General features: G+C 40.2%; 1 protein-coding gene across 1 annotated transcript in view; it reads left to right on the top strand.

The window, feature by feature from the left end:
* The first annotated feature begins 2,516 nt into the window (after positions 1–2,516).
* Positions 2,517–14,694, top strand: part of LOC112047733 (uncharacterized) — a 42,463-nt gene continuing 30,285 nt past the window's right edge. Inside the window, exons 1-3 of the mRNA XM_052888168.1 lie at positions 2,517–2,529; positions 3,468–3,528; positions 3,832–3,916. Coding sequence (XP_052744128.1) covers positions 2,517–2,529; positions 3,468–3,528; positions 3,832–3,916 — 159 coding nt within the window. The remainder of the gene's footprint in view (positions 2,530–3,467; positions 3,529–3,831; positions 3,917–14,694) is intronic.

Below are 14,694 nucleotides of genomic sequence, written 5' to 3' on the forward strand. Positions count from 1 at the left end.
GTTATTGTTATTGCGATTGCTGTTGTCGGGGAAGGGACTGTAACCCTGCTGTGACATTGTTACTGCGGCTGCGGACACACACAGCGAGCTCTTTCATTAGCGGTCTCGTATTTGTCTCATTGGTCCAGTGGCTTCGGATCCTGAGGTCCTCCGGTCGTGTCCTGGGGGATGGATGGAGGATGGAGGATGTAAGCCCGTCGGTTCTGTAAACGTCGTTCACATTTGTTTGTAGTTACAAAGTTAAACATTACCACCCGCGACATCATCATGCCCGCCATCTCACATAAGTTTAAGCTTCATCCCTTTTTTTGTAGGAAAGGAAAATTGGTCTTTTATTGGGCAGATATAAAAGCTGATAATGGTGATGAAAATTATAGAAATAAAAAAGATAAACTTAATAATGGTACCATGATTAGTAGACGTATGAGATTATTTGTGCTCAGCAATACTTTTATAGGACGAGAATGACTCAATAGCGGCCAAATTTTAGAAACTCAGCGCCTCGTTCGCTCGGGGAGCACGTTAAGCCGTCGATCTCAGTCATTATCGCTACCATCGAGTATTGATCGCTGCAGAGACATAAATCATCGTGCTAAGCCTCCAGCCCACGCTGAAGCGGCACGGATGCTCCGTTACTGGTGACATTAAAGCAGCTTACGCTGTTGCCTCATGCTGACATAAATGTTAGAATGCACGACGACTAACCACCGCAAGATACACTCAGTGCGTTTCTTTCTCTGAGAAGCTTTGCTCACCTCTAGTAGCAGTAGAATTGTTTCAGACAACTCACTACCACTATTCTACAGCCAAAGAGCGTTACCTACTATGTTCTGATCTGAAGGTTTGGTTGATGCTGTTACAGGTATGAGGCATACGAGTCAAACAATTAGGCTTTGGGATGCCGGTCACCGAGCAGTGCAATACGTGTTACGTCTGAAACTTCTTACGCGAACATTTTGTCTGTTTGATGTGATATTTTAGACATGCGGCTTGACATTTGACTTCTATTTTGTACTATAAAAAAAACGTACTCTCTCGTTCTGCCCGAGTAGACATGCGACGTGTATACGCTGTATAATGACACACAATGCAGTCGTCAGTGACGCCGGCCGCAGACTTCCTCTGCTAACAAGGTGGTGCTTATTTCCAGCAGGCGTGCTGTGTCACAATCGCTTACACTACCAGTAGCTACTCCCTACACTGGAATTATACGCTCAGCGGAGTTCGCACCAATTAGCACAGAGATTATACGTATAGCGTCACTTACGACAACTTCTCTGGCGTATCGAGAGATAAGACAGTGTTCACAGAATGATGCTACATACCACGCCTAGAAAAGAAAAGATTTCATTACGTTTAATTCCCTCAGAAGTATTCAATACACACAACTTTAAATTCTATTGGTATCAGGTCTCCTCTATATCGGAAAACAGGAAGGAGAGCAAAAGTATAGTCACAAAAAACTTCCAACTATCTGACTGAGTTATGCTTTTATTAACATGCGAATGACGTAAAGTAACTTGAGAGAAAGTCTTGCCTTTTTTCTTTGCTTTAGCAGTTTAGTATTTGCAACATTTTCAAAATGACGCCTTTGATGACAACAGTTGTGTCATTTGCAGTAAGTTTTTTGAAGAACTGTCAACATTCTCCGGGATTGTATTGATTTTTGACGGCCTCCGGGGCGCAGTGGTATGCGCGGTGGATATACAAGACGGAGGTCCTGGGTTCGATTCCTGGCTGGGCAGATTGAGATTTTCTTAATTTGTCCAGGTTTGGCAGGTGGGAGGCTTCGGCCGTGGCTAGTTACCACCCTACCGGTAAAGACGTACCGCCAAGCGATTTAGCGTTCCGGTACGATGCCGTGTAGAAACCGAAAGAGGTGTGGATTTTCATCCTCCTCCTAACAAGTTAGCCGGCTTCCATCTTAGACTGCATCATCAGGTGAGATTGTAGTCAAGGGCTAACTTGTAATGAATTAAAAAAAAAAAAAACTTTGGTTTACCTAAAATGACAATGCAATCAAAAATGGAAACGCTGTAAATGTATGAGTATTGTCATTTGTTCTTGAGTATTGTCACTTTTGAGCGGGACGACTCGTCTCTCATACCTACACTACGTAAGCTCAATTAGTGAATGGTTTGAGATGTCGGATAAATAAATAATTTTCATTATACGCTGCAATGCCTACAATAGCGGAGTTGTTCCGGACATAATTAAGTTAAATCTGGTCAATAATAATTATAATACAAGTGATCACGTCTAACAGTCTGTGAGGCCCAGGCGGCGCAGCGCCCCCCGCCCCCCGTCGCCCGCCGACCTCAATCTGTCGGGTGTAATGTAACGAGTATTGACGGCCGTTGTTGTTCACGGTTGTATAATATCGACGTTAGCACTATACGCTCGCCCGCGGCTTCAGCTGACTTCCTCGTATTTTACTTGTACTTAATGTCCTCGTCTTGATGTGAAAATATGCATTTTAGTTGTCTAGCAGTATGTACTTACATTGTCACTTAACAATGTACCAGCTTGGTATATAATGTACCTACATACTTTCACGCTTCATCCGTAGGCGTTAAAGGACGTAGAGACCACGTCCTTTCATTTGCTACGATCTTTGTATATTTCCAATTATTCTCATCATAGAAGTTCTTCGGTTTAGGAAACCAAGTAATATGATCTTATTATGTAGGTATTTCAATTTGTTTTTAACTTTTAAGCCGGATTACACCTTTTATTCTTTCTTTTGTAACAATATTCAGAGAGCACCTCACAATGATGTCAAATGATAAGTACTTAAAATGTATTCTACTGTAGGTATTTACCATAATACAAGAAGGTAATATAAGCTGCAGTTTAATAGGATACCACAGATTGTATTACCTAGGAGTAACAGACTCGTAAAAAATTTAACCCTAGCTTAGGGTAAGATTTTATCTTAAAAGTTAAAGTAAGATTGGATTACATTTTACAAATCGAAAGTAAGAGCGGTGAGGTAGTTACTTTTGATTCAGATACTCTATACCTACTCTTGTTATAATAAGTCCTCCGCCGTGTCTGTCGATCTGTCTGTCTGTCAACGAAACTCAAAGACTACGGATTTTCGTACAGTTTTTACGAATAGGTAAAGTGATTTATGAGGAAAGTTCCAGTATATTGTGTAAATTGATTGAAATATGATGATAATTGTTGGAAGTGTTGAAAATTCATTGAAAACGTTACCCCTTAGAGATATAACAAAAATATGCATTGTCGAACATTTGTCTTCAAATAAATGTATTTACTAATAAATCCGCGATGGCACATAAGGATAACTTACTACACCCACTTAATCTTTTACAAATAATAATCATGTACTATCAAAGGTTACCTCGACGATCTCGGACGAAATCGCGGGCACAGTCTGCTAGTGTATAACAAAAAACGCAATTTATCGATGAAATTAAAAACCTTTTGAGCCTCGCTATTAGTGTCAGGGGCTGCCAATCCCCGCAGTACGAGGGTCGCTCGCCCCCCGGCGCTACGTGACAGGTAAATTCCTGCTCCAGACTCTTTGTATACAGCATTGCTGCCTTTATACTGTGCTTAGTAATCAGATGAAATAGAAGCTTTGTAAGATCTTTTGAGAAATGTTCTTTGTTGGCTTCTTTAGCTCCGTAGGTTTAATACGGCAATTATTCGAAATAATTAATTATTTGCCATTATTCCGTATGACGTGGCCTGAGAAAAGAAAATAGGTATTTGTGAGGGTATTTTGGACCCTCACAAATACCTATTTTCTTTTCATTAAATTCATAATATTATTAGACTTAATTATACGTTACATGATTTCAGGCAGAAGTTGGCAGAAGAGCCAAACAGCGGGGGTCTCGGCGACCGGATGGAGGAACGGTGGACTGTAGTAGCTGACTGTGATTGGGTAAAGTCAACTTGAACTATACCTTTGTAATTCATATTTGCCGAAGCATTTTACCACACTAATTAACAACCTTCTCGAATATCCTAAACTTTAAGTAACACTCTTTTTTCGGTATTACTCAAGAATTTTTCGGTAATGCTGGCACCGCATATTCTAAGGCAGCTTATCTCAATCCCTAGAGTAGACGGAATGGGGTAATCGGTACCAAATATTATCTGAACTTTACTTTTCGCTTTCTGACGATATATTATTGTAGCAACTACTAAATTGGAAACCATTGGGATGCACTGATCACCAGTTATTGTGATGTTAATGACGTCAGTCCCAACGGTTCCGTATGTTACAGCTAATCGATTCAGCGTTCATTTAACGTTCGGTTATAATGAATCGCTTTTTTCATTTGTTTCGGTTTTTTTTGCAAAACCCAAAGAAATTATATTCACGCTCGATTGGCAAAGAATCGTTGGCATTCATAACCAAAATACCTTCTTGTATATTAATATTATTTCTTATAAATTAAAATGATTTATTGGTTTTTGTTAGTCACGCTAAACGGCTGTTTTGTGAATTAAGATAAATCATAAAAGAAATACTTCTAGATATTTTTTAGAAAATCTATACATATATGTAATAATATGTATCACACTATATTATAAAGGCGAAAGTTTGGGGGTGTATATGTTTGTTCCTTCTTTACGTTACGGCTACTGAAGCGATTTGGAATGGAAATAGATTTCACTCCGGATTAACACTTTTCATCCCGGAAAAATCCATGGCTGCCGTGAGATTTGTGAAAAACAGAATTCCACGCGGATGAAGTCGCGGCGTCCGCTAGTGTAGGATGTTTTAGATTAATTATAATATTATTGTATATTTTAGATTCATATGCAAACATTAGCCATGATTCTTGGACAAGCTGGATGTTTGACTGTATCGCAGTATACTCGTATATAATATTACAAGCCTGTACTGACTATGGTAGACTACAGTACATACATCAGTGCAGAGCGCGGATCGAACGTAAGACGTTGTTAATGTCAGCCGATCCCTTCGCCGATGCTTCGGTTATTAAATGATTTAAGAGTCCTAAGAGGCTCAGAAATGTTTCTAAAGCTTTTGAATCCCGGACAGACAAGCGACTGGCAACATCAGACTGAATGTCAATTCTGAGATGAAAGCGTTTTTTTTTTAGTTTCTCTATAAGCTTTTGTGAGCCCCGACCTGTCCGCCGGCTGCTGCCATTGTGCCAGCGTCGAACGCTCTACACATTACCGGGTATCCCGACCCTACGGCGTAACCAATGCCTTCACCCTGCACGCTATTATTTATCTTATTACCTTATATACAGTTGCTACAATTCTGTATACCATGTATTTGTTCGTGGTTGTGGTTTTTACAGTTAGTTGTACATAATTATGTGGTAGTACCAAAGGTGAAATTTTGGGAGCGATCACTGTGGCGAAAATTGAAAGTAATGAAGTAAATTTGAATTTTAGTGAAAAACAACAATAAATTTATTTACATTTTATTAACACTGTTAATAAAATCGGTGTTTCGAATACGCCTGACTCATTAGTAAACATATATGGTGTCACTTATACTGTTTCGGTATTAATATAAATAGTCATCAACTTATTTGAAATACAAGAACGAAATGACGACAAAAATATACGCTAAGTTTTGACATGCCACTTTTAAATCGTGTATCTGCATCTTATGTACAACCTCATGCCCCACGTTTTCAAAATCTTTTAATTATTTAATTATAACATAAGATGAGTTTTTCTACTTACGCTACGAATAAGTTAGTGTAGAGTTCCACATAAATGCTTCAGAGTAATAAACATTCCGTTATACATACTTATTTGTTTTACCTATTTATTGTACTAATCGAGAATATATTATGAGACGACCAAAGCACAGACCAAAGCGTATCAGTCCTCCCCTGCCTTCTTCGTATAACCTTCGAGTTCCATTCTAGCAGAACTGCCTTCGTCCGAGCACCCCGTTGACGTTGGTGAGAACAAAGCAAGAGTTAATTGTTCTAGCACTGATTCTTCCCAGCAAGTCACCCCGCACAGACGACTCCGCTCGCGTAGCTCGCGGGCGCAGATGCGGCGCGTCACGGCGCGGCGTGCGGATCACGTTACCGCGCCGGGGCGGCGTGGTGGGCACGCACTCGCAGCGTGAGACAAATTGATGGTTCGCAGACAGTTCCTAAACTATCTGTTACCTTGGCTTACTTGTTAGTCTTCATATGGATCAAGTTTCTAACTGGTTCAATTAAAAAGGTTATTTATCATCGTAATCAGCCGTTAATGGGCGACTGTGGGCTTAACTTCTTATAGGACAGAGGATTTAGAGTTTTAACCCATTAAGCTATTCCAACGCGGGACGAGCATTATCATTATTAGGAGTCATGCCTAGTAGCCTAGCTGGACATACCTAGGTCTGTTGTATGGACTTCTAAGCATTATGGTACTGAGCCATCAACATCTAGCGACTCCTTGTGACCGCCTTGATGTCTATACATATATTAATTTATTTATTTTGCTATCACCCGCGAAATGTTAACTCTACAACGTGCAATTGGACGTATATTCATGATGAACTTCCGCAAAGTAACGCCTGCTTCTACCCAACGCCTTGATGTCGTCCATCCACCTAGTGAGGGGTCGACATCGGCCGTTATCGGTCGACACACGGTGTCGACAAGACACGGGTGAGCAACATTATCAACTTGAAACAACAATTCAATAACAATTTTTGATTGAGAATTTCTCGAATAAAATAAAAAAAATTGGATATCTTATAAAACAGTAAAGAACCTCAAATCCTTGGCCACAAGCCAGCTGGACCACCGGCAGTGCGACCGCTCCGCCAGTGTGAAGAGACCCTCGTGCACTAAACAAACAGAGAAGGTGCGCTGCAGTTAGCCTCTACCAACATTGGGCGCTCGAGTGCAGCGCAAATAATAAAAGCCAATTTATTTATTCCGTTCCCGGTTGAGTTCTATTAAAAGCCCGTCACGCGCAGATGACGGCGAATTGTTCGCTGCTCGTAGTTTTTAGAGGGTACGGGGTTCGATGGCGAATCCATTTCGAAGAATTAATAGCCAGTGTGAAAATGATTGCGTGAATTCGCCGATTTAACTATTATAACAAAGAAATATGATTAAAATGTATTATGCAGTGTGTGAGAGACGTGATAGCCCAGTGGATATGACCTCTGCCTCCGATTCCGGAGGGCGTAAGTTCGAATCCGTTCCGGGGCATGCACCTCCAACTTTTCATTTGTGTAAATTTTAAGAAATTAAATATCACGTGTCTCAAACGGTGAAGGAAAACATCGTGAGGAAACCTGCACTTCAGATAATTTTCTTAATTATATGCGTGTGTGAAATCTGCCAATGCGTATTGGGCCAGTGTGGTGGACTATTGGCCTAACCCCTCTCATTTTGAGAGGGGACTCGAGCTCAGCAGTGAGCCGAATATGGGTTGATAATGATGCAGTGTGTGCATTTGTGCAACGCGTAATAAAGTAATTTTTAAGTAAATTAATATAATTATTTTATGACTAAATATGGTCCTTCTGACAACATTGCAGAAATCTTAAAATACCCACTTTAAAGGTTACATACAATACAGTAGCACAGCTCACTCGTTATTCTAGCACATCGACCCTATCGGCAATATGAAAGGCGCAATTTTCTTTTGTTTCCGTCAAACATTCCGTATAGTTGCTCTTTGGAATTTGTTTTCACAGAATGTTTTTGTACGTTGTCCTTCCACCATTTGCCAACGCGCATTAGTTTACAAAGCCCCCCCTGTCCCCGCCCCCGCCGCCCCCGCCGCCCCCCGCAGCTCTTCCGACCCATTTGACGATTCCGCGCTGAAAGTAGTTTAACGTCCGCCCTTGTCGTTATTTGTTTTTTACTGACTTCCAAAAAGTAGTACTGTGATTTGGCGCCGATGGGGTTTTGTGTTTGGATATACTCGTGTTACCTATCAACTGAGTTGTGCCTACGAGTACAAACACATTTTTCAGAGTTATCACTATGAGTTCCCAATCCGAGTAAGCACTGGTGACCTGCGCGGTATTTTTATTACAAGTCCCAACTCTTCCTGATTCACTAGGTCCCAGCCGTCATTTTATTAAATACAATCTTAAAATAAGCATCATTCTTTTGAATGACTCACTATACAAATATATTACACTAGCGGACGCCCGCGACTTCGTTCGTGGTATTTAGTTTTTCACAAATCCACCATGGAGTTTTCCAGATTAAAAAGTAGTCTTTGTGGTAATCCAGGCTATAATATATTTTAATACCAAATTTCAGCTAATTCGATTCAGTAGTTGAGGCGTGAAAGAGTAACAAACATTCATATTATCAAAATCATCAGTTTTCGCAAATCTTGGGAAACCATGGATTTTTTCGGGATTAAAAGTAGCCTATGTGTTAATCCAGAGTAAAATCTATTTCCATTCCAAATTTCAGCTAAATCGTTTCAGTAGTAGCGGCATTATAGAGTAACAAACATCCTAACATCCATACAAACTTTCGCGTTTATAATATTAGTAGGATATAGAGCGTATAGAAGCGGGAAGATATAGCCTAGCGTCTCCACTACTTGACGGGATGAGGGTGACAGTACTTAGCTGGTAGAGTAGTAGCACAACTTGCCAACTCTGAACTGTGAATATCTTAAGAAAAGCCAGAAGTCGAACTTGTGTGCTGTGTATCGTGAAGTCCTCCTGATGCAGCCGCACCGGGTGGGTAGCCGTTGGAGCAGCCAGTCCAGATACATTCAGGTATATATAAGTCATTGTGCTATAGACTGCATTGTTTGCGACGACTGATTGAATATACCGGAGTACGTTTGTTTATTGTTGTCATGTTAATTGTTATAAACAGATTACGAGTTACATTTTATTGTTATGCGATGATGCACCTGCTTGCCAATACAAACTGTCAACCTCTATTTCATCCTCTTCTGTTTATATATTTTCACAATCTACAACAGTTGTGTAATGTTCTCATTCGAGATTGTATTTATCTCCAGTGCCGTGCACCTACTAGATGCAAAAAGCACTGCCTACCCTAAGAACTAAATACAAACCTATGTTGAACCACAAAATACATAGTTGGATAATGAATTTTCCAATCTTTACTTATAGTGCATGCCCTAGTTAGATAGCACTGTTTATCTCTATACTAAAAATCTTCAAAATCGGCTCAGCGGTTGAGTCGTGAAAAGGTAACAGACTGACAGGTTCATAATGCTACCTGATTATATAAACCTCAGATTTCTGAGATATGTGAGCATAAACACACGCTATATATCGTACTAGAAAACAGAGCCTCTAATTTGTAGTCGGTGAAATAGTTGGTTCTAAATCCCATACGTGCAGTATAACTAATAGGTCGCTTTGTGCGTCTACCCTCATAATCCAGCCGTAATAGTCCGAGGGGTGGCGCCGCACCCCGCGCCCGCACCCCGCGCCGGGACTTGGCTCTGAATCATTCGCCTCATTTAAATACCTCTCAAGCTGGGCCCCGCATGAGCTCAATTTTTTTAATTGCGCCCTGGGAATCCGGGCCCGTGAAAGGCTTTCTGCTTTTGTTAACAAAAAGTTTAAATTAACAATTTAAATAGTGCTTTCAGGAGCACAGCCCCGCTGTGAGAGGTCGAGTGTATCTCATACCGAGCCTTGTGCCAGCAGCCTGCGCTGCGTATTGTACATACATATACATATGCTCACCTCACTCTATCATACTGTACAGATTTGTATAATTATTATTTACGAAGGTTTATTACTTAACGTACGTTTATTAGTAAGTTAGTATAGATACTAACTTACTAATAAATGTACGTTAAGTCATGCAATGGAAACTAATTTTCCGATAAACCCATCCTCGAGGCTCGTACTTACCTATTTGCAGAGTCAACGACTCCCTGAAATATGTGTTCGAGTAAACCTTGTGAGATACTTTCTTTCTTGAGCCGCCTCATGTTGAGTGCACACCACGCATGCCATCATACAAGTTCAATCAGAACAAGTAGGTAGTATAGACGAACGTGTAAAGTTGTATGTAAATAGTATGTATATTTCAAATATAATATAAACATTAAGCATATTCGGCTCACTGCTGAGCACGAGTCTCCTCTCAGAATAAGAGGGGCTAGGCCAATAGTCTACCACGCTGGCCCAATGGGGATTGGCAGATTTCACACACGTAGAGAATTAAGAAAATTTTCTGGTATGCAGGTTTCCTCACGATGTATGTTTAACACCATACTTATAGAATACCAAAGGCTAATACTACGAATAGGAAAGGAGAGTCAATGAAAAATGTGGCGAAAAACTCTCGAACTTTTTCGTAGACGAAGTCGCGAGCGTTTGCTAGTTAAAAATAATAGTATACAATGCGCATGACCGTTCAACAATAAAAAACGTTATCACGTCAGCAATTATAGATTTCAAACGAACTTTCTCGTCGGTAAGTAATTTTACTGCGGGCGGTAAACAGTTTTAGTGGCAATAACATAATCGCGGGAGAAAAAACGCAATAAAGCGGGCACTTTCTTCACTGCACACAATTACCGTCATTGTGTTTTACAACAGCTGATCGGCACGTTTGTGTTCACAATGAGCAGAGCAACAAGAATGTACCGTAGCGTTCTATGGACGATTGTTTGTACATATACCTGTTGTACAAAGCTACTTACTGTCTCGTTACTACCTTAATTGCCTTGCATTTCATCAATGACGCTGATATATAGATCTTTTTGGGTCTATATTGATTTTCATGATGATTGATAATAATAATTGGACTTGAAGGATTCATTACCTGTCTAAGTGTTTGATATGATGCAAAATGCATCGAATCAGTATTTATTTCAAGGAAAACCAATTCGCCTTCAAATTACTTAATTACATACGAGTTAATACTTCATTAGTTAATACTTCTTAGAATTATTAAAAACATAAATTGTGTAGACAGTAGTAACACATTACACATGACATAATGCGACGCGGTAGGAAATGCAGTGTCAGCACACGGAGCGTCGCCCGACGAACGGGCAGTTCGTAGATATCCGTTGTTCCAACATAATGGACAGTCACGTAATGTCTGTCTTTATAAGAAATATTTTCTTATAGACAGTTTATTATTTAGGTACTAGCGGACGTCCGTGACTTCGTCCACGTGGAATTCAGTTTTTCACAAATCCCGCAGGAATCCGGGATGAAAAGCAGGTAGCATATGTGTTAATCCAGACTATAATCTATCTCTACTTCTTTCAGGTGATTCGGTTCAGTAGCCGAGGCGTGAAAGAGTAACAAACATTCATACTATCAAAATCATCAGGTTTTGGGTAATTCTTGAATTTTTTCGGGATATAAAGTAGCCTATGTATTAATCCAGGGTAAAATCTATTTCCATTTAAAATTTCAGCCAAATCGCTTCATCAGTAATTGCGTTAAAAAGTAACAAACATCCAAAGAAACAAACATACATACTTTCGCGTTTATAATATTGAATAGTCGCATACCATTGTAAATACCCTAGAATAGCAAGTTGTAAGCGGTATAATGTAAGTAATTTCCTGTTTAACATCAGCACTCAGTAGGTAGTCACTCCGCCTGGTAGATACTGCCATACTATAAGACGGCGAATAAACTGCTAAGTGCAGTGCACATTCAGTCTCAGCTCCGCGCCGGGAGCGGAAACGATCCGCTCCTGTACCTGTACTACTGTACCTGTACTGTACAAAATGGCGCAGGAAATTGTGCGCCTCACTAGCTGCTACATATTCCACGTGTCGGAGAAATGAACTGAAAGGAATATATAAAACTTTTCTATTTTAGTCTCCAGGGAAACGGAGCAAAAATATTCCATTTCAAAGTTTGTTTACTCTACTGACCTCACTGGCGTAGTTGGTAATCTCTTGGTTTGCAACAGTGAGGGCTTGCATTTGATTTAAAAACTCATTTAAATATAGAGTTAGGTTTGGTTCGATGATAAATAATGCTCGTACCTAGTTAGCACATTCAAAACAAAGACATACGAATAAAGACGAAGAGCGACTTTACTTTTGCTCTACGAAATAGAAATGAAGAAGAAGAAAAGGAAGAACAAGATCGTGAAGGAACGAGAACAAGAGGCACACTCTTAAATACATATCCAGATCGACATGCGACGATCCTGCAAAGTTTGCAATTTCGTCTGCGACAATGATATGAAATTGGTTTAATTGAAATACCTAATACTTTTTTAAATACTATTTGTAAGTACATTACCATTTTATTAGGAAACCAGCAGCATACAGAAAGGCAGCGGTTGCAGTCGGTCGGCTCCGATAACAGTGTTCCACATGAAGCCAACAATGGCCTCCAGTTTAATTGCTGCTCTGAGTCCAATCGTTCCACCGTCTGCGCCGCCTCTCTGCGCGCAATCATTGGGCTTGTAACGACAATAGACTAACGATTTCCATTTAATTTAGTGTAACGATGCGCTCACGCGTGACAAGCGTAGTTGTAGAGCTCATGGTATATTGATTAGACGCAGGCGTCACTTTGCATCGGGAATAATAGATTTATTTTGCTATACTCTGCGAAGTACCTACCCTACCGATGAAAGTTCAACTGCGAAGGCTTCGAATGACGCGCGTGTGTTTTGTTGCTGCTAATATAAGCTCACATTAACAGACACAATACAAGAGTTAACACCAAAGCTACGAGTAAGATTTACCTACCAGATGTAGAATACTAGACGCACGCTCTTTTCGAGAGTCGTAGAAGTATTAGTAGATATACAGGGCTACTACAGTAGAGTAAGAAAAATTATAAAATTCAAAATTGATTTACGGGGAATTTGCCGTACGATGACAAACACAGAACTTATTACACTCAAGCTACAAAATTATGACGAAATATATAGGCACATAGTTTGAATTTGTTTTATGGGAAAAATATGTCTATATCTACTTCAAATAAAAGTAAATCTCGTTATCTCGAGTTGAGAGTTCCATTTTTTTGAACTCGTACCTATCAAATATTGGTTCATATCGCAGTGGGGTTGGCGAGGGAGGAGCTCGGGGCAGCAATAACGCACTTGTAACTATAATGACTTGTCGTAAACAAGCGCGCCGCGTGACAGCGCCTTTGATGTCGCCGCCGCCCGCCCCGCGCCCCGCCCCGCCCCGCCCCGCACCCGCCGGGATATCCTCTGTAAACAATACATCATTTGTGCCGGTGCTGTTGCATGTATTACAGGAAACTACTTTGATAGCATTTCTTGCTATTATTATTATAGGTACATTACAATCCCCCGCCAAGCTGAGTTTGTGTATTATTCGAGCTAATCCTTTATTTTAAGCGGGTTTTGTTATGATTTTACCTATAGAAATAGAATTTCTAGAAGACGAAAAAAAAGGAGATTAACAAAAGGGATATAAGGCGAGTGTGAATGGAAATGAAGGTAACGGGGAACGTTCCTGGACCAAACTTAGGACATTCGCATCAAACGCCGGGTGAAAACCCTAAACCGACAAAATTGTATGAACGAATTGCTGGCAATGAAAGAAACAAGGTAGATGTGCAAAGATCGTAGCAAGTGGAAAGACGTGGTCTCTACAGTCTACCACCTCAACGGAAATGAGACGTGACGTAGATAACTAGATTATATCATTATATACATTGGTTCTGATTGTTCAATTAATCTTTTGTTTTGAAATAGCCTTCATAACGTATCGAAGATATACACAGAATTAGATATTATATACAGAGCTTAGAGCTGTCATGTAACAGCGCTAGGGTTGACACCCCCCTCCCCCACGCCGCACAGCCCCAGGAGACTCGGACGCGTCCACAGGCTGTCCGGGCTGTCCGGGCTGTCCGGGCAGTCCGACGCGCGGAAGTACAAAAACAACTTTGATGCCGTTTCAATGCGCCTAATGCGTGTTCAATCGCGAGCTGTGACCAACTCTGAACGAGAGTTGGCAGCGCAGACATAATACCTTAAAATTTCGTTAAGAGTTAAAAATAAATCCAGAAAATAATGTGCCATGTCAAGACAAAATCACAACTGAGACGAATCTAATGACATCTCTTATTATGTTAAAATATGTCAAGAGTTATGGCAGTGATACGAATGAAACATAATTCGTTCCTTACTCATACGTAGCTACACTCGAAACAAAATAAACAGAAAGTTTTTCGTAAAATAACTCTTAATATATTACTCATTAGCCTTTTTCTTTAACGTCGTATTTAAATTTGAAAATAATATTGATATATTTAATATCTAATATGTTAGAGCTCTTGCAGACAATTCTGTCTTACTGTCTTCAGTAAAGTCTACACAGACCTTAATTCTCCTTAAATAGAATGACGATGTCAAAAAATTCGTTGAAACGATTCCATCGTGAGACTCGACTTAGGATGTAATACCCGTACGAACGTCCCGGTGATTACCATGGACTCGTACAAAAAATATTTTGTTGTATAAACTTCAAAGAACTTTTTTTATATAATTATTATAAATCGGACACGCTATGCGGACCGTTATGACGACTTGTCTTCGTCATCCGCTCATTGGTGTCTACATTTAAGAAAAGGAAGCCCACCAAGCTGCTTCAATGCGGATTGGCGGGCTCACAGTGTTTGACTCGGCAACGATCACTATTAAATGTTAATATCACTAATCGGAACCAACGGGTCAACGTGCTCTCCGACACATGAGAGTAACACCACATCCCAACTCCAGATTG

This window comes from Bicyclus anynana, chromosome 21 (assembly GCF_947172395.1).
Source record: "Bicyclus anynana chromosome 21, ilBicAnyn1.1, whole genome shotgun sequence".
Lineage (NCBI taxonomy): Eukaryota > Metazoa > Arthropoda > Insecta > Lepidoptera > Nymphalidae > Bicyclus > Bicyclus anynana.